Source organism: Prionailurus viverrinus, chromosome A2 (genome assembly GCF_022837055.1).
Source record: "Prionailurus viverrinus isolate Anna chromosome A2, UM_Priviv_1.0, whole genome shotgun sequence".
Classification (NCBI taxonomy): Eukaryota; Metazoa; Chordata; class Mammalia; order Carnivora; family Felidae; genus Prionailurus; species Prionailurus viverrinus.
The window spans coordinates 117369415-117396489 of record NC_062562.1 but is presented as its reverse complement, the minus strand read 5'-3'; the positions used below and the strand labels follow the sequence as shown (position 1 = coordinate 117396489).

Genomic DNA, 27075 nt, shown 5'->3' with positions numbered 1-27075 from the left:
AATGGGGATACTTGTATCTTTTTCCAGTATTGAGATTAAAATAAATTTCAGTAAAAACCTCCTAGTGGCTAATGTAATGGGGGAGGGGACCCACAGGCCATCAATTTGATAAATAACCTGCCACGTGCCAGGTTCTGTCCAGTTGTAGGCAATTTAGAAGATAAAACCAAAAAAGAATAAGACACTGCCTTCAAATAGCCTCTGGTCTGTGCACTACTGGAGAGAAAAAATAACCGTGGCATTGTCAGCATTAGTTACAGAGGTGCTTTTACGTTTTTCTTCCCTTTTTAGCTCTAGTCTCCTGATATCCACCCCAGTTTTTAAAAATCTGTTCTCTCTGCCTTTTCCATCCAGTTCTCCTTGTAATTTTGTTCAGCTTGCACAATTTAAATGTGTTGCACATTCATTTTCTTGCAACAGTCCTTCCCCTAGGAGTGTGTAAAAATTTCCTATGTCCCTTTTTCTCCCTGCCTGCATTCACTAATTTAGTGATTTCTTGCTTTCTTTCGAGCCTCTTACAAGGCATTGTTTATTTTATAGCAGTTCTGGAAGGACCCCCCCAAACTGTATATCGAGAAATTCGTTTCATAGAATTTTTTTTAAAGCTTAGATTCTCCATCCTAGCGTTATTTTTAGTCAGGCCGACAAAGGGACATCAAATGTGCACATCTGATACACCAGCCACTAGGTATTTAGTTTCTTGTCATTTGAGTCGGTTCGGCTAGTGCTTCTGGAGCATTATTCATGTTTACGTTTAGCTTCATGTTTACATTTCTGAAAAGACAATTAGTAGATTTTTAAAGGAGATAGAGAAGTTTTTAAAATGTGTATTCACATTTCACACTGACTCAGTTGATCGTCTTTTTAGATAAATACTGAAACGCAGCTTGTGGTTGCCAATTGTTAAAACTCTACCCCGCTTCCCCCGGCAGTTGTCAGTTAAGGATGGATAACAACACCCACTGATAAAATTCAAACCACCAGATGTTATTTTAAGTTCTTGGGTGGCGCTCTCTCTTCTTACCCTTCAAACTGCTAAGTCACATCCTGTTTTGCATTTTAATTTGCTATAAATTAGATGCAGTAGACGTAGGTCTGGCGTTAGATACTAAAATGAAATTTAGTGCCAAAATAAAGGAAGGCAGTTCTGTGGAGTAAATCTTTCTATCATTTCTGGATGCAAGATTTAGGGCAGTGGTTCTCCACCCTCACCGTGCATCAGGATCACCTCGGGAGCTTTTCAGACGCCTTCGCCTGGGCCGAGACCTCATCCCAGAGAGCCTGCATGAATTGGTTTGAGTGGGGTGACACTGGTATTTTGTAGAAACTCCCCCGGGTGATTCCATCATGCAGCCGGGCTTGAGCACTATTACATGAGGTGTCCTCTCCGCCTCCACCTTCCCCTCTACCTGGTCGGGTCCTATTCCCATTTTGCTCCCTGCAGGCCATCTCTTTCAAGCTTTTGCTCACAACTCCAACCCCACTGAGCTGTTCACCAGTGACTGCCCACAACACCGACTTGATATCCCGCCCTGAACTGGGTTCTCATTTGTTTCATCTACACACATCTTATCTCTTTGATCAGAGTGGTTTCCTCCTTGCATTCAGCTGCAGTCACTCAGTTTCCATCATTTCGGGGTTAGTACAGCTGTGGATGTTCAGTATGTACTTTATAGACATGTACTGAGTTGGATTTTCATCAGTGTAGCCATTCTCCTTTGGCTTCTTGCATTTTCACTGTAACTTTATTAGCCCACATGCATCCATAAGTGTTTCTTCTCTTTGAGATGTGGCATGCCAAGTAAGAGTGGGCACACTGTAGGAGGAGGGAGCACAGACCATTTCTGATTGTGCCATTCAGGCATGGAGGGGTTGACCTGTGGACTCCACCTTCTCCACACAGAACATCTTGTTCTAGAGCGGCTCTCGGGACCTCGTGGGTGAGTGGCACATACAACGTGAAGCGGGGTGTCCAGCTGGAGAAAGAAAAAACGCTTGGGGGAGTGGATCTCTGCCCGAAAGCCCAAGAATATGGGGTTGTTCCAGGAGAAGATACCCCTAGAACTGGAAAACAATAGCTTTCTTTACTTTGTCAAACTGTGAGGATTCTCACTGCCGGTGTTTCAGGGGCCCCTGTTTCTGGCCCAGGAAGCTGACCAGGGAATGGCTGGTTGGTACCTTTCTGTTGATGGGTACAGAGGTGACCAAGATTCCTAATTTTTAGGTATGCTACATCATTGACATAATGATGGCATACGTTATTGGCACTAAACCACCGTAACCGAGAGATCCCCAAATTCAGTGGTTTTTGACAAGATGGAAGTTTATTTCTCTCATGTAACTGTCCGGATATGGTTATTCCTGAGCTGGCACAGTGACACTACCATCCTCCACCAATGACTTTCATTTTCTGGGTCTAGTTGTCACCGTGTCTCAGCCCTCAGAAATGGGGAAAGGGCAGAGAGCGTGTGCACATCTCTTGTTAGCACAGCTTCCATGGTACCTCATTGGAAGAACTTAGTCATAAGCCCTCACCAAGCTGCAAGGACGGCCGGAAATGTAGCTTCTATTCAGATGACCCTGTGGCCAAGTACAGCTTGAAAGTTCTCTTAGTAAACAAAGAGAGAATGGATACCAGTGAGCAGTAACCCAAGTGATGCATAATAACCTGACCACATAGATGTACCAACTATCACCCCTGTTCACTGGTTTGGTTAAAAATACACTAAACTGTCAAAAATTCAAATGAATGTCTAGTGCTGTAATGTCATGGTAGGAAACTGAAGGTCTCGAGGGGGCCATGTGGTATTTCTACCTTTCAGAGGAAGGTAGCCCGTGAGTTGGAAGAGGATATAGAAAGTGGACAAATAACCATAGCACAGGTGGTGTTGACAGACAGATTTGGTTTATGGGGAAGCCTCATGGCATCTTTGAGAATGAGCATGTTTGGCAAGAGACTTGCCATCCTGATCAATAGAGTTCAACTGAAATTTAATGGCATGGAAAAAACATTAAAACTTGATTGGATGGAGAACAATAGGCATAGCAAAGGGGGAGTGCGGTAACAGAGGAGAACTTTAGCAATTCATAAACACACCTGGGAAGCAGGGTGGTTGTGTATTATCGGCCTCTGTGCAGCCTATGAGGACTAAGCAAAATAAACGGGAAACATTAAAATTTGGACATAGATAAGATGGTCTGATTCATCTCATCAAGAAGGTGAGGGTGGTTCTCATGGCTAACCTATGATTCTAGAAGGGAATATTTTGCTTTAAAGAAGTAGACGAATGAAAATCCAGACCTTAAAGGTGAATTTCTGGGTAAGAGAGAAAAAAGCCACAGAAATGTTGTTGTAGTAGGACCGATATTATGGATTACTAGACAGATGATGCTTTCTCCCCAGAGACTGTAAGTCTAGAGGGGCTGCCGAATGTGCTGATAAAAGCACTGGAAGTTTCATTCCACAAATTTCTTTCTAAATTTTTTTTTAACTTTTTTTTTTTTTTTTTTTTTTTTCTGAGACAGGGAGAGACAGAGCATGAACAGGGGAGGGTCAGAGAGAGGGAGACACAGAATCTGAAACAGGCTCCAGGCTCTGAGCTGTCAGTACAGAGCCTGATGCGGGGCTCGAACTCACAGACCACGAGATCATGACCTGAGCTGAAGCCGGATGCTTAACCGACTGAGCCACCCAGGCGCCCCTCATTCCACTAATTTCTGATAAACTCTTGACTTGTTTTGATGATTGTTTAATTTTTAAGACTGAGAAAATAATGCAAGGGTTGAGGTATTTGGATTTCTGGGAACTCAGCCCAGGTATCAGCATGAAGGATGGATGAGTTTGCTCTCGAAGTAAGCAGTAGGCTTCAGGTTCCAGTGACAAACCCAGGGGCCATCCACCAGGCTGTGGTCTGGAGGAGGGTGAAGATAGCAGAGTGGGTAGACAGCTGCCTTACTAAAGTCAGGGGCATGGGTGAGATGATTAAGAACTAAAGCTCACAGAAGAAAGTGGATGAAGGACCAAACTTGAGTCAATGCCTATGTGCCTGGAGAGAAAAACAGGAGCCAGGGAGCCACACTTGAAAGCTAAGAGGAACGAACTAAGAGTGTTACGCGAGCATGCTAGAATAAGGTCTGCAGAACTAACGTCAGGAAATAGCTGAGGCTTTCAAAAAGTGGTTAAAAGCTACAAAACGTATATCCAGAGCCAGATGAACAAATAAAAGTAAGGTTCTGAGTGTGGAAACTTGCTCTTTGCAGAACATCGTGAGTGAAAAGAATTGTTCCAATTCCACTTTTTTCCCCCTACCTCTATTTTCAAAAGGAGAAGTACTATGAAAAGAACTGAATACACATAGAGAAGAGGAAATTGAAAACCAAGACAGGTGAAGGAATAGGAAATAGGTACCTAGCCCTGTGAAACAGGTTCTGGATGCCAGTTCAGACCAAAACCAAAACTGAATTACTTTGGTCTTCTTGAACCTCTGAGAGTAAGTAGTGTCAGATGAAAAGGATTGCGATAGGTATCAGAAGCCTAAAAATGGGTAGATGCTGTCAAGATCATTAGAAAGAGAGGAAATTTCTGGAAACTCCAGAGCAGTGGTCCTCAATCCTGGCTGCACATTGGAATCTCCTGGGGAACTCTTACCAAACCACTGCTGCCCAGGTCCTACCCCTACATTTATGATTAAAGCATGCTAAGGACATGGTACCACCCTGTAGGATCCTCCCACAAGCACCCAGGGGTCAGAATCCCAACTGCATACAGATGAGTTCTGTCCATCCATGGCAGAATTCTTTAATGTAGTATTCCTAATCAGGTGAACGTTTTATGTTTAAAAAAGGAGTCAGTTTGGGTTTACGTAAGACAAGTCATCCTGAATTATTCTAGTTTCCCCTTGTGGTTTGGTTACTGGATCATAAAAATGAATCAAAAATTAAAAACCTCACAGATATGATAGATCTTTCTGCCAGTTGATAAGTGGGGATTGGGGGAAGGTCATTCTGAGCTCAGGAACTTGTTCTGGGAGGCTTGGGACGGACTAATACATGTGATCTACCACCTCGGGACCACCTGGGAGGCAAAATAGTGAGAATGTGGTAGCTGGGGAGGAGGACACAGCCTCATGAAATCATGCCAGCAGTAAAAGCCACTCTCCTGATCCCTGTGAATCAGGCAGAAAACTAAGGTCTGAGTCAAAAGCTCCTCTTTTGGGAGGGGATTCATCTAGGTGTAGGGACGGGATTCATCTAGGTTGTAGGACATGGACTTTTCATAATAATCGTTTGGCAGGTACCTTTACCTCCTTCCCCATATCTGTGTGTAAGTGCTCTGTCCTAGAAGCCCTGCCAGCTTTGAGTCATCCATCTGTACACTTTGGAAAGGCTAGCGTGAGCAGCCGTGGCCACCAGGATCTCCCCCAATTGTCCTCTTCCCTTTCTTCACCAGCGGGTACCTTTGATACGCTCCTTTCCAATCCTGTGAGCTGGGGGTTATTGTGTGTCTTTCCCTCCCTCCCCGCTCACTTGTTCCAAGCATCTCGAGGCAATTGGACTGTCAGGCTGAGGCCTGCAGCTCCCCCGAAAGACAACACGGAGGCATCCTAGAGAGCTGAGTAGAAAACTGCCCACTATCAGGACATCTTGCCAACAGCAGCTTGTGTAACTTTCTAGCTTAAAATAAAAATTAAATATAAATATTGTCTTATTTCATAAAGTACTTGAAGTGGTTCCCAAGAATACACACACTACCCAGGCAAATAGTGGGAGGTTGAGAGAATTAGAACACAGTGACAATAAGGTAAGCCAGGCACAGAAATGCCCTTCTTGGCCACCGTCGTTCAGCAGCAGCGTGCCACTAACCTGACTCTGTCTGTCCTGCTACCCCAGAAAAAGAGGGGTATGTTCTCGTACATAAGTTCCCAGGGTCCAAAAGCGGAGAACACGCCTGTCATTTAGAAGTGGCACCACGACCTGGAAATTTTCTTGTGAAGGTCCTCTCTCTTCTAGAAAATCACACCACACCCTCACAAGGGGTGGACCCCGCGGCACTGTTTCTAAGAGCAAAGAGACAACCCGAAGGAAGAGTAAGTTCAACAAGGAGACTCATACCATGAAACCGTGTTACAGGAATGAACTAGAGTGTGTGCAGGTGTAATGACTGTAAGTGAAAATAAGCCAGCTGGAGAAAGAAATGTATGCTACGATATTATTAGATAATTTTTTTAAAAGCCAGGAAAATGGTAGGTATAAAAATAAAATACTGTATAAATAAGGATGGAGACCTATTAACGTTAGGGGGATAGGAATTTGGATATTTATAAATTTTTAAAAAATGCTTTATTTTTTGAGAGACAGAGACAGAATGTGAGTGGGGGAGGGGCAGAGAGAGAGGGAGACACAGAATCCAAAGGTGGCTCCAGGCTCTGAGCTGTCAGCATGGAGCCAGACGCGGGGCTGGAACCCACGAACTGTGAGATCATGACCTGAACTGAAGTTGAATGTTCAACCGACTGAGCCACCCAGGTGCCCCACAGAATATGGATATTTATAAATATCCTTTTTATTTTTCTGATGCTAAGAGAAAAGCAGCCGCTGTGATGTTGTGCACAAGACTAACAACAACATCGTTCATACACTGGCCATCACCTTTCATGTGTTTCTGTACACTAAGTTCCTCTAATCACCTAAACAGCCCCTTTGGGGCAATCCTTTCATTATTTCCATTTGTCACATGGAACACTGATGACATAGAGAGGCTCAAAATTTGCTGAAAGCCACTTAATACGGATGGTTGGGGACCCAGGCAGTTTGAATCCAGAGCTTGTGGCTTTAATTATCACACTATTCCATAAAGCTTCCTAAGATCATAGGGTGGATTGTTCGTTTTTGTATATTTGACCTCTCTCATTGTAGGCCAAGGGCATAGCCCAGAGGGCACTGCTGGCAAAGAAGTTCTTCCGAGATGAGGCAGTGCCGTTTGACCAACTCCTCTATGTGATGATCTGGCATGAGCTATGTGCACACACTGTGTTAGCTTTTTGGATCAGCACTCATGCCTCTCAATTCTGGATCTGCATCAGAGACACCTGTGGAGGTTTTAGGACTTTTAAAGTCTAGCCCCACCATACTAGATCATGGATAGGGCCTGGTCATTAACATTTTTAAAAGCTCCCCATATAATTCTAATGTGTAGTCAGAGTTGAGATCCACGGGTCTATAGAGTCTGGACAATACAGCATTTGAGGTTATGATATCTGGCAAGAGCCTCGAGTGTAGATATTTTGTGTTGAGGATCAAGGACAGATCAGTATATGGTGACTTTTGTGATCAGACGGCAGTTAGTGTCTCATGAAATGAAGGCTCCTAATCGTGAGAAAAGAATGCAGGGGCCTCCACGTACCCCATCATGCCCATGTGGGCCTCAGCAGGATAGGATCTATCTGGCCCATTCTCTTCTTTAAGTTTCTTGAAGGGTTGTTTAAGAAAATTTGCCATGGTGAGTAAGCATGGGAATGGGGACTGGAAGCACATGTATCTGGCATTTGCCATCTCTGGTTTAAAGGAATAGTTAAGCAACAGGACAGAATCTTCCTCAGAGGAGAGCTCAGGGTCCATTCCAGTCTCCTGACAAATAGATACCAGAGGCCTCAAGGATCTATGCCATGGGTAGCAAATTAACCTAGGACAGTGGTTCTTAAACTTGTGTATCAAAATCGCCTAGAAAACTTACTAAGAATGGGTTACCGGGTCCCACCCTTAGCTCCTGACCCTGCAGGTCTTTGATAGGGTGTGAGGATTTGCATTTCTGAGAAGCCCATGTGATGGTGCTGATCTGAGGACCACTTTTTGAAAACCGCAGGTCTAGAATAATAAAAGGGATTTTGGGCTTCCTATCCACTCTGCTTATCACAGACACACAAACAGAAAGATTGGCTCGGTAAAATAAGAAGGGTTAAAGACTACTGGCTGTGTCATGCACAGAATCCCATGAGGAATGTGTTACTTATATAGGTTAGCAGGCCCATCCCCAGATACTCTGATTTGATCCATCCAAAGTAGAGCTTCCAAAGTCTGCATTTTAAACGAGAATCCAGGAGACTTAGAAGAAGATGGATCTGGACACTTTGAGAAATTGGATGTGACCATACCGTTAGGGGGTTAGAGTGGGTTGGCACATTTGAACCCAGAAGTGTGAATTAAGGGATAAATTAACATCAAGCTATGGAGAGGATTTCAATGCCCTTCATGCTCTTCTTAGTAAGTCTTCCGGTATAATTTATTAGATGGAAGACAGAATTCACATGCCTATGCAGTCTGTGAATGCTTCCACAGAGGAAAAGCCGGCCAAATACACTGAATGGCGACTGGTCCCAGAAATGTCTTGACAGGCTGGAATCATGGGTCAAAACTAATATAAGGATAGATGATAATAAAAAAGAATAGTCAAGTCCTGAATTTCAGCTAAAGGAGGGAGTCTTGTTCAGAAAGAAAAGCCCAGCTTCTCCACAGTCCCTATCACTTCAGAGTCCTGGAGAACACTGTCAAGACAGCAAGTGCCAGGAAGAGGTATAGGTATCCCCAAAGCTAAGACAAACTGAGGCATTGGGTCACAGTTGCTGTGTGCACATGGCAAGGGAGGCGAGTGTTCCCCTCTCTCCTACTCTGAGCCAGACCACACCTGGAGCTTGTTGTGAGATCTGAGCACCATTTTTGGGGAAGCACAGACAAACTGAAGTCTAATCAGAATTGGATGTCTGATCATAATGATCTGACATACAAAATGGCGGATGAAAATGTGACTGTGTGCTCTGGAGAGGAAAAGGTTTGCTGGATAGGATAGGGATGGTGCTGGTTCCAATGCAGGTGTTGATGAAAAAGAAATTATTCATCTCGTCCTCTGTCATGGCAGACGGCAGGTCTAGGAACAATGTGTCCTACTGAGACAGATTTCAACTCTACATGAAAAACCCTCTAGGACAGACTTCTTTGGAGATGAGGTTGTCTCGTGAGCCTCGGTACTCATCCCTCCCCCAGGGATAGTCAGCAGTATCCCAGCATCAGGCCAGCTATCCAGGTAGTCAGATTGGCCGGCATTAAACACAGAGGTCCGGGATCAGCTATTTGAGGGCATTGTGGTTAGAACCCACTTCCAGAAACCTCTGATCAATTTTTGGATTTTAGAGCCAAATAACCAAAGCCCTACTGTTGATCATGTAACATCTTGAAAATCAAGGTGTTTCAGTGGGCATCATTTCTAAGGATTTGGATAATTTGGATTTGAACACCCAGGATTTGAATAATTTTCTTTTACCAAAGAAGACCAGAAGATCAGAAATGGATATTCCAGTATGTATTTTTCTGGTGTTAATTCCGGAGATAATTTTTCGATATATTTTACCGGGAAATTTTAAGTTAACTAGAACTATATGCCCTCTGGTCTTCATGCGAGTTGTTTTCAAGGATGGAAGCAAAACCTGTTTCCCAGCCAAACATGACCAAGTGTGTGAGTGCAGACCCCAGGCCTAATAGAATAAAAAATAGCTGTGTTATACGCCACTGTTTCAAACCCACTAGTTAATATTAAGTTGGTTTCTTGGAAGGCCAATGATGAATAATGTGGCTTTCTTTCTTTCTTTCTTTCTTTCTTTTTTTTTTTTTAATAATGTGGCTTTTATCTTTTTGCATTTATGTCTTGTTCAAAGTAAGCATGCTGCTTTGTTGATTTCAAAATCTGTTCACATTTGTGTTACGGATTTGGGGAAATGTTAATATGTTTTAAAATTCCATAGAGTCCTTATTTGTTTGTACTTATTTATTTGGTTGCAAGAAAAGTATAGGATCTAATTTGGTATTGTATATGCCACTTTCAGGGAGCCAGGAGAGGAGGAAACGGAACTAACATCTGTGGAGTATCTATTCTGTCCACACCAGACACCTCGTCCTCATTTTTCATTTAATCCTCACGATGCCCCATTTCCTCCATAAAAACCCTAAAGATCAGAGAGGTTACTACATCTGTCAGGGTGCACAGTTTATAATAAGGGAGCACCGATTCAAACCTAGGTCTGGCTGCTTCCAAGGCACGTACATCTTGCTGTGTACGTCTCCTTTGCATTTTTTCCTAAACCATGTATTCTTTTTTATGGGAAAATGGCCAAAATAAATCTTAAAATCAGCCTTGTTGCCAAAAGGCATGGCAGTGCCATGATCATTTATTCTTCCCCATTCTTGGTGGAAATCAGAATTCTGTTTTCCCTAATGGAAGCCCCATGCTTGCGTGTCTCATGCCCACTGGACTTTTAGTTGGAACGCCATTTTCACCTGGGCCTGACCCCTCTGCTCCTAAGGTGAGGAGCAATGGTGAGAGAGGACCTAGCTCATCTCAGAAGCACACAAAGGACATTTTTAAAATTGACCTAAGCACATTGAGCTTTTCACACCTGTTGGATTTGGCAACAGGTGGTTTGTTGAAATGAAAGCAGGTCCCAAACTAAAATCTGTAATGCATCACAGTTGTATGAGCAGTCATACAAGCTGTTACTGTAAGTTCGGGAAGTCCCAGCAGTCTCTCCCTGGGGATTAGACAGAAGCCCCAGCTGCCCGTCCCTGGGGCACAGACAGGTACTTGCCAGAGAGGTCAGGTACTAAGCATTCAGCAGGAGGATAGGCCCCCTTCCCCCCACCCCCAACTTGTCAGATCAATGCCCAAGCGATGAAGGAAACTTCTGAGGAGGTTGCAGACATTCTTTTTTTTTTTAAGTTTATTTATTTTGAAAGAGAATGCGTGCAAGTGGGAGACAGAGAGAGAGAGAGAGAGAGAGAGAGAGAGAGAGAGAATGAGAATCCCAAGCGGGCTCTGCACTGTCAGTATGGAACCCGATGCGGGGACTGGAACTCATGAACCTGGAGATTGTGACCTGAGCTGAAGTCGGACTGAGCCACCCAGGCGCCCCTGCACACATCCTATTTCTTGATCTGGGTGGTGATTATTTCAGTATTTGCAAATTGTAAATTTGTAAAATTTCATAGAGCTGTCTGCGTGGTTAAGATTTGTTCACTTTCCTATGTGTAAGTTATGCCTCAGTAAAAAAAAATAAGGGAGGAAATAAATTATTATCCTTCACAGCATGTTCACAGCGTGTGAGCAGGGAAACTATTATATTTTATACAGACCCCTTCAGGTAGAGGTTTTCCACAGAAGGGTCATGGAGAGATGGAAGCACCAAAGCTCTTTTGTACCCGCCTCATCATCCATACACCCCTGAATCAGCAGCCCCTGGCCTATATCTGTCGCCCCTAAAGGCTTTGTCCTCCCCATTTTGCTAGGTCAGCACCGTGAAGTCAGCTAATTGGAGTAGAAGACACCAACCTTCAGTGTGACCCCTCTTTGTTAAGGTCCTCTGTATTGGGACTCCCATCAAGGTTTTCCCTCCGATGACCCGGGGCAGCCCTTGGGGTCCCCTAGGGGGACACAATAACAACCTCATTCCCCATGACCACTTTGCTCCTAGGGCACCTTAGTCTCAGGCCTCTGTTGCCCTCACACTTTGACCTACCGTGTTTTAAGTATGTCCTTTCCCCAGAATTTGACCTCTTTTGTCCTTTGAGCCATAAGTGAACTGAATTTTAACTAGTGATTTTAACTGAATTTCTGATGAGGCGAGGCAGGAAGGTTCTGGCTGATGAAACAAGACATATTTCCCCAGGTGATAATCCCAGGCTCACTCCGGATGGATGTGGGAGGGGCTGGAGTCCCACCCTCTTATTTCTCTGAAGGAGAAAAGGAGGCACCACGAAGGGTTTCTGTACTTGAGGAGAAGCCTTACTTCTAACTACCGACTTAAATGAGTATGGTGGTTGGCCTGCTCACAGCCCTGGCCCTGGTAGCTCTCTCCTCCAAGGGGAAATGCAGCAGAGCTGAGAGATAAAGATGACCCTATATATCAGTTGACTCTGGGACAGGGTTATTGTGTTTCTAATTTGGCAGTTTCAGGATTCCTGTGACTCTTTTTTCCCTGAGGATTCCTTTCTGTTCTTGCTGCACCTGTTATACAAGAACCCTCATCCTGCACTCTCCCTGTCAGAACCTCAGCTTTTTAAAACACGAAAAGAATACTGTCACACACAAACAGAAACCCTTGGTTGGTATTCCCAATCCACTGTGGAATCAGTTGTCATGGCAATGGCTGCACCCCCACCCCCACCCCCAACACACAGAGTTCATCGTTTGGGGTTCCCGTCATGTTTTTTTTCCTCTTCTCTTTCTTAAACAGCAACAGCCAACATGCTATTAAACAAACTATTAATATATCTGTACAGCCTTTCTTGGCAGTTTTGAACTTGACTGCACTGGCTTCTGACTTCAATTAGTCATGACCCACAAGTAAAGCTAACTTTATGAAGAAGCTGGGGTTGGTTTGGTTTTAGTTTTAGTTATTGTTGGATCTAACAAATAATGAATACAGAGATTTGGGGGGGTTTCTATGAAAGCAACATGGGAATTGAGTTCTACAGCTGCAAGTACCTTTATTTTCTGAGATGTTGATATTTCTCATTGTGTTGGTTGTAGTTGATGGCTTTAGCATAATCATCTAAAAAATTTTTTTTAATGTTTATTTACTTTTGAGAGAGCAACAGAGTATGAGCAGGGGAGGGGCAGAGAGAAAGGGAGACACAGAATCCGAAGCAGGCTCCAGGCTCTGGGCTGTCAGCCCAGAGCCCGATGATGTGGGGCTCAGACCCGCGAACTGTGAGATCACGACCTGAGCCGAAGTCAGACGCTTAACCGACTGAGCCACCCAGGCACCCGAACATACTCACTTTTTTAAGCTTTTATTTAAATTCCAGTTAGTTGGCACAAAAACAGACACATAGACCAATGGAATAGAATAGAAACCCTAGAACTAGATCCACAAACGTATGGCCAACTCATCTTTGACAAAGCAGGAAAGAACATCCAATGGAAAAAAGACAGCCTCTTTAACAAATGGTGCTGGGAGAACTGGACAGCAACATGCAGAAGGTTGAAACTAGACCACTTTCTCACACCATTCACAAAAATAAACTCAAAATGGATAAAGGACCTAAATGTGAGACAGGAAACCATCAAAACCTTAGAGGAGAAAGCAGGAAAAGACCTCTCTGACCTCAGCCGTAGCAATTTCTTACTCGACACATCCCCAAAGGCAAGGGAATTAAAAGCAAAAGTGAATTACTGGGACCTTATGAAGATTAAAAGCTTCTGCACAGCAAAGGAAACAACCAACAAAACTAAAAGGCAACCAACGGAATGGGAAAAGATATTCGCAAATGACATATCGGACAAAGGGCTAGTATCCAAAATCTATAAAGAGCTCACCAAACTCCACACCCGAAAAACAAATAACCCAGTGAAGAAATAGGCAGAAAACGTGAATAGACACTTCTCGAAAGAAGACATCCGGATGGCCAACAGGCACATGAAAAGATGTTCAGCGTCGCTCCTTATCAGGGAAATACAATTCAAAACCACACTCAGGTATCACCTCACGCCAGTCAGAGTGGCCAAAATGAACAAATCAGGAGACTATAGATGCTGGCGAGGATGTGGAGAAACGGGAACCCTCTTGCACTGTTGGTGGGAATGCAAACTGGTGCAGCCACTCTGGAAAGCAGTGTGGAGGTTCCTCAGAAAATTAAGAACAGACCTACCCTATGACCCAGCAATAGCACTGCTAGGAATTTATCCAAGGGATACAGGAGTACTGATGCATAGGGCCACTTGTACCCCAATGTTCATAGCAGCACTCTCAACAATAGCCAAATTATGGAAAGAGCCTAAATGTCCATCAACTGATGAATGGATAAAGAAATTGTGGTTTATATACACAATGGAATACTACGTGGCAATGAGAAAAAATGAAATATGGCCTTTTGTAGCAACGTGGATGGAACTGGAGAGTGTGATGCTAAGTGAAATAAGCCATACAGAGAAAGACAGATACCATATGGTTTCACTCTTATGTGGATCCTGAGAAACTTATCAGGAACCCATGGGGGAGGGGAAGGAAAAAAAAAAAAAAAGAGGTTAGAATGGGAGAGAGCCAAAGCATAAGAGACTGTTAAAAACTGAGAACAAACTGAGGGTTGATGGGGGGTGGGAGGGAGGAGAGGGTGAGTGATGGGTATTGAGGAGGGCACCTTTTGGGATGAGCACTGGGTGTTGTATGGAAACCAATTTGTCAATAAATTTCATAAAAAAAATAAATAAATAAATTCCAGTTAGTTAACAGACAGCGTAATATTGGTTTCAGGTGTAGAATTTAGTGATTCATCACTTCGTACAACACTAGGTCCTTATTAGTATACTCAGTTTTAAAGAACTTGGTGTTAATGAAAGGCACAGGAGATTATGTACTTAATTAACGAAAGGTTTGATATAATATCTAGCTGATAGACAATTATGTAACATCCGTCTTCTAAAATTAGACTACTTGGGGGTGCCTGGGTGGCTCAGTCGGTTGAGCGTCCAACTTCAGCTCAGGCCATAGTCTCGCAGTTCATAAATTGGAGCCCCGCGTCGGGCTCTGCGAACAAACAGCTCAGAGCCTGGAGCCTGCTTCGGATTCTGTCTCTCCCCCTCCCCTGCTCATGCTCTGCTCTCTGTCTCTCAAAAATAAATAAGTGTTAAAAAATTTGTTTTTGGATTGGATGTAATTTTTTTTTATTGTTGTTAACATACCTGGGAAAATTGTACAGTTTATTTGAACTTAGTGCGTCACATAAAAGGCTGGCCTGCTGAAGGCAAAACCAAACATGTCTGTCACCCGTAACTCAGGGCTGTGGATGAAGGGGTTCACCCCTGAAGAGTGGCAGGTGGCAGGTGGCAACCCAGCTAGCTACTTGTAAGGGGTGTCCCTGTGTCTGCCCTGGTCTGTCCCCTTCTCCACTGTAGACACGCTGCCATCTTAGAGATTGGTACTGTGCTGGGGGAAGGGATGGGGCAGTACCTCTGCAAAGCTGGCGTATGACATGCTTCCTCCAGAGTCTTTCCCGTCAGCTCCTCAGTTCTGTAGGTCGCAGAGTTGGGCAGTAGCGCGTATCGCCAGACCTGGCTATTAAAGCACGCTCACTTCCGACAGCAAGGTTAAAGCCCTGGGGTCTAGCCTGAATTCAGTCTCTTGGCAGCTGCATGGCTGGGCAAGTTATGTAACTTCTCAGAGACTCAGTTTCTTTTCTGATAGATGTCTGTGTGCTTAAGATTTGTTCACTTTACTGTGAAAAGTGAGCTAATCCCCTCCCATCAAACGGTTGATTAAATGAGATTGTGTTTATGGGAAACTCTTACTCTAGGATGTGGCCGTTAAGTAGTGTGGACACCACAGATGATTATCGTTTCAATTACTAGTATACTAATAGATGATACGGGAAATTCTGTTTGCCGTTACAGTTGTGTCACACAATGAAATAGTGTTTTGAGAGGATGTCTCCAAAACCTTTGTCAGAACAAATCCTCCACCCCATCCCCTCAAAAAACAGAGATTTTTTTTAATTGTAGTAAAATGCACATAAAATCAATTTTTAACCATTTTTAAGTGTACAATTTAGTGACATTTAGTAATTCGCAGTGTTGTGCAACTATCACCATTATCTAGTTCTAGTTAATCACCCTTAAAGGAAACCGCATAGTCATACGCTGTTTCCCGATTCCCCCAGCCCTCGGCAACCACGACTTGGCCTTCTGCCTCTAAGGATTTGCCCACGGTGGGTATTTCGTATAAACAGAAACATATGTATATGGCCTTTTGTGTCTGGCTTCTTTCACTTAGCATAATGTTTTCAAGGTTCATCCATGTTATATCACGGATCACTACCTCATTCCTTTTAATTCCTGAGTAATATTCTGTTGTATGGATATATAGCCTTAGTCCATTCGGGCTGCTATAACAGAATACTACAGACAGCAACAGAAACTTATTCCCCACAGTTCTGGAAGCTGGGAGCCCAAAACCTCTTCAGGTTGCAGACTTATTGTATCTGCTCGGGAACTCTGTGTGGTCTCTTTGATAAGGGCATTGATTCCACCCATAAGAGCGGTGTCCTCAGGCCCTAGCTGCCCACCAAAGGCCCCACCTCCTAATGGCATCACATTGGGCTTAGGATTTTTAACATAGGGATTTGGTGGTGGGCAGGGGTGGGGGTGGGGGGACACAAAATTCAGACCACAGTGTATACCATAGGTAGTTAATCCATTCGTCACTTGATGGACGTTGTGTTGTTTCTGCCTTTGGCTATTGCCAATAACATTGCTATGGACATTTTTGTACAAGTTTTTGTTTGAATACTTGTTTTCAGTTCTTTGGGGGTATGTGCCTAGGAGTAGGATTGATGGATCAGATGATTGTGTTTAACTTAAAAAAAGACTGCCAAACTGCTTCCAGCCGTGCTGTTGTACCTCTTTATATTCCTACCAACAATGCCCGAGGGTTCCAGTTTCCTCCAGCACTTGTTATTTTCCAGTTAAAAAACGATGCTTAGGTATCTCACAGTGGTTTGGGATGGTTTGTATATACTGATTTTGTGTGGGTCTGGACCCATGTTTTTCTTACCAGTGTTCGTAATTCTGTCATACCGCAAAGCTACATGACGAACCACCTATACATGATTTCCAATAAAAGATGGGTGTAAAACATCTTTTCCTTCACAGCTCCTGACATGGCTAAGCATGGCTCTGTAATCTGTAGTGTAGACAAACCACTTGTAGAGAATCAGTGGCTAATCATAGATGGTGTCTGATTCCTCTGACCTTTCTGTAATCCTTTTCTTTTGCTTTTAGAGATTTCCTACGGGTCATCCAAAATGCTGTCAAAACATATTGGATAAGAACTGAGCCACCTGCCTGTGTGGGACTTCCATACTCTCCTGTATTGTCTTCGGATGGCATTTTGAGTTGCATCGGGGCCAAGTGACCTGCTGTTCAGGATGAGTGATGAGAAGAACCTTGGGGTGTCTCAAAAACTGGTCTCACCTTCAAGGAGCACCAGTAGCTGCTCCTCCAAGCAGGGAAGTCGACAGGTAAAGTTTAACCAGTGCAAATTTTAAGATGCAAATATATACCAAGAAATTTGCAGGTTAAGATGTGTACATTTACTTGGGAACCTCTACTATTCAGTGTAATAGCATTTGCTTTCAGTCATACCTTAATTATATGAGAAGAGTAAATTTTAGGTAATTTTTAAAAATATTTGAGAGAGAGAGAGAGAGAGAGAGAGAGAGAGAGAGAGAGAGAGCGCTTGCATGCATAAGCAGGGGAGGAGCTGAGGGGTGGTGGTGGGAGAGAGATAATCCCAAGCAGGTTCCATACTGTAGGCTCAGAGCCTGATGCAGGGCTCAATCTCATGAACCATGGAATCGTGACCTGAGCCAAAATCAAGAGTCAGATGCTTAATCGACTGAGCCACCCAGGCGCCCCAAACTTCAGGTAATTTTAATAATGCAGCTCGAGTGCTCACCAGATGGGAAGGAACTGTATTTGGCTTTTTGCGTTATTTCATCCAATCCTTGGAACTGTCCTCTGACACAGATATTAATATCTCTTTTTTTTCCATGAGGAAGCTGAGTCAGACCAACTGAGTTATTTGCCCAAGGATACACAGCTAGTAAGCAGCAGAATAAGAAACCACAGCTCAGTCTGACTCCAGAGTCCACACTTTCCTTTGTACCCTACTAACCCAAACAAAAAACCCCCACAATCACTTTTCCAGTAAGTTTAATATCCTCTTGCCCTCCTCTTCCTTCCCTTTATAAGTCATTTACGACCGCTTCTGAGCGCAGATTGCCCTGCTGGTGACTTTGAGTCTTACCTGCTTTATTTCTCCATGGATGAGGGAATCGAATCCACAGAGCAGTGGTCAAAAGGTATTAAGTAGGAAGAAGAAAAAAGTGAAGCAAAGAACTGAATCATTAACTCCTAAATAACTGTCAGCTGTAATTCTATGTCGTTTCTTGGTTTTCTTTCTAATAAATCTGTTGGCAGAACTCGCGGGTTTTAGGTCAGTGGCGGTAAATGCAGATGAATCATTATAATTCTACCACCATAAGTTCAGTAGAGAGAGAAGTTGTGTCAAGAAGTTGTGGCTTCACAATCAAAACGGTCTCTGAGCCTTTTCAGCATCTGCTGGCTGTGTTGGCATATCTTTCCCTCATGGGAAGTGCTGGCCTAGGAATTGTCCCAGAGAGTTCTTGGTTCCAGATTTGGAAGCACCGATCAGGCGACCTCCCACGGCAGGCACGTCCGCACATTTATGACACATCATCACGGGTCTCTCCGTCTGAACACTGCCTGGGCCATGGAGCTTGCCACCTCATGGTGCTGCTTCATGTCATCAGAATCTGTGATTGTAGACACATTAGATTTTGCCTGAGGCTGGACATTCACGGAGCCCTCCAAGATCTCCTGTGAGGGGTTTAGGAAGATAAATTTTTTCAGCACAGTAATCACTTCTGTCTCTGATTAAAAAAAAAAAAAGGCTAAAATTAGTCCTTGGCTAATGCATCATGACTCCTTTTGGAGTTCCAGTTTCGTAAGGGTAGCTGTATGCTCGCCCTCCTTGCCAGCTTTCCATGGGGGTGGAGGGGTAGGGGGGTGGTTCTTTCCCTGGCCAAAATTCTGATTGGGATTAGAGGTTGAATATGTGATCTTTCCCTCACCCTTTGCACCTAGTAGCATCCGCTGATATCTCCCTCTTGGATAAAAGGAGAAAGAACATGATTCATTTATTTATTTATTTATTTATTTATTTATTTATTTTTAAAGCTCATTTATTTATTGAGAGAGAGAGAGAGAGAGAAGGAGCAGGGAGGAGCAGAGAGAGAGAGAGGAGAGAGAGAGAATCCCAAGCAGGCTCCATGCTGTCAGTGCAGAGCCCGACGCAGGGCTCAATCCCATGAATGTGAGATCATGACCTGAGCCAAAATCAAGAGTCTGGTGCTTAACTGACTGAGCCACCCAGGTGCTCCAAGAACATGATTCATTTCAATGGCCAGTGCTTATAACACCAGAGGAATTGGAACAGTGCAGTGACATCCTACGATTGAATACCACAGAAACTTCTTTTACTGTGTTATTTGAATTGATTAATTTTGGTTTTCAAAGGACTCTTTTGAGCTTATGCCATGAAGACTAAGAGGAGGGGCTCTCTCTCTCTCTCTCAAAATAAACAACAAAAAAGAAATTTAATGTGAGCAATGTTGAAATCTGATAATCTGTGCAACAACCTACTTGTTTTTATTTTTTTTATTTTTCCATTTTTTAATTTTTTAAATGTTTATTTATTTTTGAGAGAGAGAAACAGAGACACAGAGCATTAGCGGAGGAGGGGCAGAGAGAGAGGGAGACACAGAATCTGAAGCAGGCTTCAGGATCTGAAGCTGTCAACACAGAGCTCAACATGGGGCTTGAACTCATGAACCATGAGATCATGATCTGAGCAGAGGTCAGATGCTTAACTGACTGAGCCATCTAGGTGCCCCCAAACTACTTGTTTTTAAAGCCCCAGTTTAAAGTCACTATTAGCTAGTTCTGGTCTTTTCACTTCGTGGGGGAGTGGTGCAGAAGTCTGATATTGACTGTAATGGACTCTCTAAAAGGCTGGTTTTTCTCATATGCTTTGGAATTATGGTTTAGAGTGTCATCTTGAGTTTGCCTCTCCATGTTCTTTCTCTGCTACTCACCCTGCCGTATCTAGGGATCTGCTATTTCCTGCTTCTCACCTCTGGGGACCCCGGTTCAGAGCCAAGTGTTGTATTTGCAGTTTGGGGTTTCTGTTCCACATCGATGATCGAATATCCAAGATCCACCAGCAGCCAGCACACATGGGTCAAGTCTGGTGGTGGTCTGCCTCCTGCCACCTCCCAGGATAAGGAGTTTTCAAGCCCCCTTTCATTGTGGTGTGGAGCTCCCCCTCCTTATTTGCTTATTTCCAGCAGTGAGGCCAGCTGGAGCCAGAGTTTTTGCCCCATTTACCCACAGAAATAGGGCTCCTGGACAGTCTGCCTTTCTATTTTGTGTTTGAGCGACAGAGATGTTTAATCTTGTGTTGTTGTTTTTTTTTTTAATCTCACACCCACACACACACACACACACAGACCCCACCCCCCCACATACCCTACATGCTTGTAACTTTGTATATTTTTGCTGTTTGGAGCCAGGAGAGGGCCACTAACTGCAAACTTACAATACAGACCTAGCTGAAAAACTTGGTTGTCTTAAATTCTCCTTCGTCATCACCAGGGGACATGGAGAGTCTCTATACTCCAGCTACACTGGCTTTCTTTCGGTTGCTTGCATTGGCTTTCCCCTTGTCCTTGTTTCTTGAAGTGAATTTGAACTTGTCCTTCCTGTCCCAGAGCCTCCTCACGTAAGATCTCAAGGAGCTAGGCCTTTATGTGTCTTTCATCTAAATGTCTATTAGAAGAGCTTGCTTCCTTGAAGGACAGAATGATCGAGACCTGGGCGTTAATTGTGATTGGTGTCTTTGCTTTTACATGTGACCTAAGACAGAGTTTACAGCTTGGAACCATGAAAACCCAAGGAGAAGGGTTCTATCATCTTTTAACTTAAATACTAGGTTTTTTTTTTTTTTAATTTTTTTTTCAACGTTTATTTATTTTTGGGACAGAGAGAGACAGAGCATGAACGGGGGAGGGGCAGAGAGAGAGGGAGACACAGAATCGGAAACAGGCTCCAGGCTCTGAGCCATCAGCCCAGAGCCTGACGCGGGGCTCGAACTCACAGACCGCGAGATCGTGACCTGGCTGAAGTCGGACGCTTAACCGACTGTGCCACCCAGGCGCCCCAATACTAGGGTTTTTGATATTTAAAAAAAAAAATTTTTTTAACATCTTTTATTTACTTTTGAGACAGGGAGAGACAGAGCATGAACAGGGGAGGGTCAGAGAGAGGGAGACACAGAATCTGAAACAGGCTCCAGGCTGTCAGCACAGAGCCCGATGCGGGGCTCGAACTCACGGACCTCGAGATCATGACCTGAGCCAAAGTCGGCCGCTTAACTGACTGAGCCACCCAGGCGCCCCTAGGGCTTTTGATATTTTAAATACGGTATGTCTCATTTTGTCAGTATGGAAACAACCTGCAAATATAATCTTACCTAGATAATTTGGGGAGGAAGGTATGTGCGGTGATTAGAACCTGAACTCCCAAGTCTGGGTTCCACCCATTCATTGGTTCTCTGACCTTTAACACCGAAACTTAAGCCTCTGTTTTCTCATCAGTAAAATTGGAATAATAACAGTTCTTTTTGCATAGGATTATTGTGAAGATTGAAACTAAAGCGTTTAGGGGCACCCAGGTGGCTCAGTCAGTTGAGCGTCTGACTTTGGCTCAGGTCATGATCTCGTGATTCATGGGTTCAAGCCCTGCGTCAGGCTCTGTGCTCATAGCTCAGAAACTAGAGTCTACTTTGGATTCTGCGTCTCTCTCTCTCTCTCTCTCTGCCTCTCTCTCCCCTGCTTGCCCTCTGTCTCTCTCTCAAAAATAAATAAACATTAAAAAATAAAAAACTAAAAAAAACTAAGGCATTTAATCCAGGGTCAGACTCAAACTAGGTGCCGAGTTAATATTAACGCTTATTTTTGTTATTATAGTTAACATTAATTTGAACTTCATTCTTATTTATGAAAAGATAAGTGCTCATAGCAAATAGGTCTGCTTTTTGCCCCAGAAACTTGTACAGGTGTCATACGTGTGCCTACCCATACCTCTTGAGTATACAAAAGCCCACAGAAGTATACGATGTACATATGAATATATATGCTTAAAATAAAAAGTGCCTTCCTTTATACACATTAACAAAATGTTTCTAGAGAAGAATGTAATAGAATATTTAACACAGGGGCTGCATTTGATATCGTCAATACCTGGCATAATCCATACCTAAAACAAGTGAAAAGAGTTGGTGAATTCTTAATGCTATTATTCCATTCTACTGAGGCTTGTCCTTTCTGGGTGTAAATGCTTTTTGTCTCTTCCCATGCCAGCAACTGTCCATTGGTCATAGCTGCTTAGAGCATTGTGTTGAGAAGGATTCTACAGTTGAGTCTGAGTTCAGTGGGAGAGAGTGCCTTGCTTTTAGCTCTGGCTCCCATAGGCAGGGTGAACGGCAGCACAGGTGCCACGTTGGTCACCCCCTAGTGACATCAGAGCGTTGAAATCAAGCCATCTCTGCTATAGTCTCTGGATTCTGCTACTTGCAGGAACTTTAGGCAAGTGAAGTTTGCTTCAGTTCTTGTTGCATAAAATGGAGACAAAGCTCTCCTCCTGCTTCCTATGCAGGGTTGTTGTGAGAGAAAACGGAGTGTTTTTGCTGACCAAAAAACTGTTGAAACTCTTGGGAGAAAGATCCTCTATAAATTTAAGAAACTCTTACAATCACAGATCATCTCCCTTTGAACCCAGGTCAGCTCCAGAGCCAGAATGGAAATGGTCTTGTTTCCAGAACCCTGATAGTCTGTGGAAGAAGTGGATGTCTTTGAAGAAGAGCAGAGCATCCTTCAGATATAGTGCCTTTCTTTACCTATATGCTAGGAACCTGTTCTCCTTGAGGAAGTCCCCGGCTGACTGTCGCTCTCATACCCTATTTATACAGTGTTCTACGTCAGTCTTTGCTTTGGCATTCCTTCCCTGTCTCGGGCTTTGGTTCAGCTACCCCTTTAGCTAGACTGATCCATGGGAAACTGTTCTGTCCTTTTGAATTTTGTGATTTTTTTCTGGAAAAGAATCTTCATTTATTGCTGTAACACTTTAAAAATAACTTTTATAAAAATAATGTATGCTCACTCTAGATCACTGCTGAGGCACATGCAATCTATGTTAAAGTGCAGTACTTTAATTCATTTACTTTTATTTATTAAAAAAAATTTTTTTTAATGTTTAGTTATTTTCGAGAGAGAGAAAGACAGAGTGCAAGCAGGGGAGGGTCAGAGAGAGAGGGAGACAAAGAATCTGAAGCAGGCTCCAGGCTCTGAGCTGTCAGCACAGAGCCTGACGCGGGGCTCAAACTTGTAGACTATGAGGTCACAACCTGTGCCCAAGTTGGATGCTTAACTGAGTGAGCCACCCAGGCGCCCCTAATTCATTTACTTTTAAATGGCTGCTGATAGATCACATAAACTGAAGCCTGAGAATGACTGTTGGTTGTGGAGGTCATTGGTGGCATTGTCTAGTGGGTGAGGTAGGTGTGAAAGGCAGATTAGAGCTCATTCATGACAGAAGAGGAACAGAGAAAGAGGGCACCCCAACTTTACCGGGCCTCCAGACGGGATTTGAGAGAGGCCTTCACACATGTTCTGTGTGGGAACCTCGAGCCTGACAAATGCCAGGCTACCTACCCACTGCCCTTTTCTCTCCCCACGTGGATAACCCTCTTTTGATTAATTCATTGGTTGAAAGAGTGTATAGTTTTCAGAGTCCTGGGTTTCTATTTACACATCTTTTTAGTTCTCACAGAACCCAGCACAAGGCTTTGCACATGGCAGATGCAAATTGCTGAATGCCAGCAGCAAATACCCAACAGGGTAGCTTAGAATATATGGCCAGGTATACATGGGGAATGGGAGCAAAGGCCCACAAATTCCTGAGCTCCCCTCCTCCAGTGACATATTGTGAGGATCTTCAAAAATGAACAAAGGCTTCGACATTGAGTTTCTTCTGCGAAACGATGAAATCCTTAAATGCTTTTTATACCCGTGGTCTCTGCACAAGCACTCTATTGGAAAGTATGGAACAGAAGCAAAGATTGTCTTTGTCGAAACTGACCTGCATTCCCACTCACTGGCTCTGCTTTTTGCTAGCTGGGTGACCTTGCCATGTTATATAAAACCTCTGAGTCTCCGTTCTTCAGCTGTGAAATTAGGATCACTGTGCTTACTTTGGAGAACTACATGAAATAATAAATATGAAATACCTAGGCTGGCACATGGTAGACATTAGGTAAGTGTGGATTAATGAATTGAATAAGCATGCAGTTGCTAGGTTGAAAGATGACTGTTTGCAAAGTTCTGTGGATATATTAAGTAGGTTAAGGGATACCTAAGTGGGAGAGAGAATTGCTATTTCCAAACTTGTAAAATATGAGTAATTTCCTCTCGTCTTTTTCCCACTGCCCCCTTACATTTCCTTCCTAGAACTTTCAAAATAACACATTTCAGGAGCCAGACTGAGCTAGATAAAGATGAATGAATAAGTTTTGTCTTTTTTTTAAAAAATTTTTTTTTTCAATGTTTATTTATTTTTGGGACAGAGAGAGACAAAGCATGAACGGGGGAGGGGCAGAGAGAGAGGGAGACACAGAATTGGAAACAGGCTCCAGGCTCTGAGCCATCAGCCCAGAGCCTGACGCGGGGCTCGAACTCACGGACCGCGAGATCGTGACCTGGCTGAAGTCGGACGCTTAACCGACTGCGCCACCCAGGCGCCCCAATAAGTTTTGTCTTTATCGAAAGAGGTCCTACATGCCCAAGTTTTATTTCTTCGGCCAATATGTATTGAGAAGCTATTATTAAAAGACCCTGGGCAGGGATTTGTGAAGCTACAAAGGACAGCTGAATAGACCACTATAATTAAGAAATAGCGGGGCGCCTGGGTGGCTCAGTCGGTTAAGCGTCCGACTTCAGCTCAGGTCATGATCTTGCGGTTTGTGAGTTTGAGCCCCGCATCGGGCTCTGTGCTGACAGCTCGGAGCCTGGAGCCTGCTTCGGATTCTGTGTCTCCCTCTCTCTCTGCTCCTCCCCAACTTGTGCTCTGTCTCTCCCTCCATCAAAAATAAATTAAAAATGTAAAAAAAAAAAAAAAAAAAAAAAAAAAGAAAAAAGAAAAAAAAAGAAATTGCCTCTGTCAGGAAGACTGCTTTGTAAAGAGAGCATGCTTACTTTCTACTTTATGTGTTGTTAGTATTTGCTGTATAATAAGCTGGAAATCAGAAAGTGAATCCTTTTAAAATAGTTGGCAAGGGCTTCACTCATGATTCAAGGGGATTTGAAATGGAGATAGTCATTACTAGGTAAGTCTCCATACAATTATGCAGTTTGCTCTTGCCACAGTCCTGCCCCTGGGCCAATCTGGGGTGGTGGTGTAGTTCTCCCAGGGTCACCCGGTGAGAGTTTATTTAGGCAGGCTATTAGATTATGCTGTGCTTCAGGGAGCCCAGGCTGTCTGTGTTTGGTGCCAGAACCCATAAGACAGGGGGCTGAATGGGAGAGGATATGCCAAGGGGTGAAAAGTGAGTTGAAGCTACAGTGCTCAGGTGTTTATATTTTCAGCTGTCTGGGCATTGAAAATGCTTAGTCCTACTTCTTCCTTTTAAATAATCATGTCTTTAGAGACACTGCAATTTGACAGCTGCCTTTTGTAAGTCTCAGCTGTATAAACACCACCAAGAGGGCCAGTCAAGGAGGAGGCATGTGACGATTCATGATTGTGTCAATTGTTCTGGGATGGTCACAAAAGGTGACAGGCAACAAGCATGAACTTGCTTGGGAGGTGGATGGCCTGAGTTTAAATCTTGGGCCATCTATAAACAGTTTGACCTTGGACAAGTTACTTAATCCCTCTGTGCCTTGGTGTCTTATAAGACTGTGCAAACTGCTTCGTTAGAAGAAAGCCTGCATTCAGTAGGTGGTGTGAGTGTCGGATACGTAAACCATTCACCTTCCTTCCATAAGCAGGAGGCCCTGGAGCCCTCCAGCAATACCACATGGTGACTGCTTCCCTGCTTCCTCCTTTCAGCTATAAGGTGGAGTCAAATGGCTTGGCTGCTTCTGTCTGGGCTGCTCTGAGAGGAAGAGTATTAGCAAGGGACGTTAGAAATGACCAGTTACCTGTTACCATTTTTACAGTTTGTACTATCCTTTCACACTGTCTCTTGGAGTCTCAAAACAACCGAGTGAGATCCATATTATTTTCTACACTTTGGGAAAAAAAATATGGCTCAGAGACATTAACCGACTTGTTCATCACACCTCTCCTAAGTGGTAGGGGAGCAGGTAACCATGTATTTGGAGAAAACTGGATTTCTTTAGGTACTAGAAAGCTTCTTTATAAGTTCATTCAAGTTCCAGGTGCCTTATGTACAAATGATTGCTGTTGAAACAAACCTCCATGAGCTAACATCTCTGTGAATGCAGGGATAAGAATAACATCCATGAGGGAAGGGGCCTTAGGATCCCTGAGGTGTCTGTCTAGAGCTGTTTCTTTGTTTTTTGTGTTTCTGGTGGGCCCAACAGAGAAAAATAATTAGCTATATGTTTCTGTCTTAGTTTTCCAGGTTTTCGTTTTCTGGGCCTTTTATGTCTTACTGCCTACCTTTTGGTCATACCTAAACAAGTCACACTGGATGTGATACACTGAAAGTAGGGAGGGCAAAGATACAAGGCTCAATTCTCATTACATTTCCACTCAAAGTCTTGGAAGGAAAAGGCAAACAAACATTTGATTGAAGAAGAGAGAGGGGAAGACGTCAGCTAAAATGACATATTTGAGTTGTTGGGACCTCTTTGTTACTCTCCATGTCTGCAAACAGTAGACCGTCAGCTACATGCCACACTGAAGAGCAGGAGAAATTGAACTCTTGAAACCCTTCTGGAAGTTGCTGACCTGTTTGTGCTGTTATGCAATCCCAGGATGACAAGCTCAGCAAATATCTGCTGGCGGGTTTGAGAAACACTACTTTAGTAGAAACGACATGGGGTGCCTTAAGAAAGTCAATTTATTTATTTATGGTTGGCATCAGCCATAGTGCAGGATACATGGAAGCTGAATGGTAACCCACAGGTTTTTGTTGAGAACACAGCTTACTGCTATAGGTTCTAGAAGCTATACATGCAGATATGAACTGAATGGACTCAACAGCCCTTTCCTAGGAAGGAGAGAGTCTAAATTTACCTCAGTGATATGGTGATATTAAAATGCTAAAGGCCCAGAAATGACAGCATAAGAAGTAGGACAGAGGCAAAACAGAAGACTTCTCTAGATAATCTGACGTCCTCCTGAAGTCCTCCATATGCTGACTCCACGATCAA

At 43.6% G+C, this 27075-nt stretch overlaps 1 protein-coding gene across 5 annotated transcripts in view; it reads left to right on the top strand.

Moving 5' to 3' along the window:
- Positions 1-27075, top strand: part of OSBPL3 (oxysterol binding protein like 3) — a 178578-nt gene that overhangs the window by 71495 nt on the left and 80008 nt on the right. For all 5 annotated transcript variants that reach the window (XM_047831567.1, XM_047831565.1, XM_047831566.1 and 2 more), the window contains one exon: positions 16817-17055. In XM_047831567.1, coding sequence (XP_047687523.1) covers positions 16963-17055 — 93 coding nt within the window. In that variant the 5' untranslated portion in view covers positions 16817-16962. The remainder of the gene's footprint in view (positions 1-16816; positions 17056-27075) is intronic.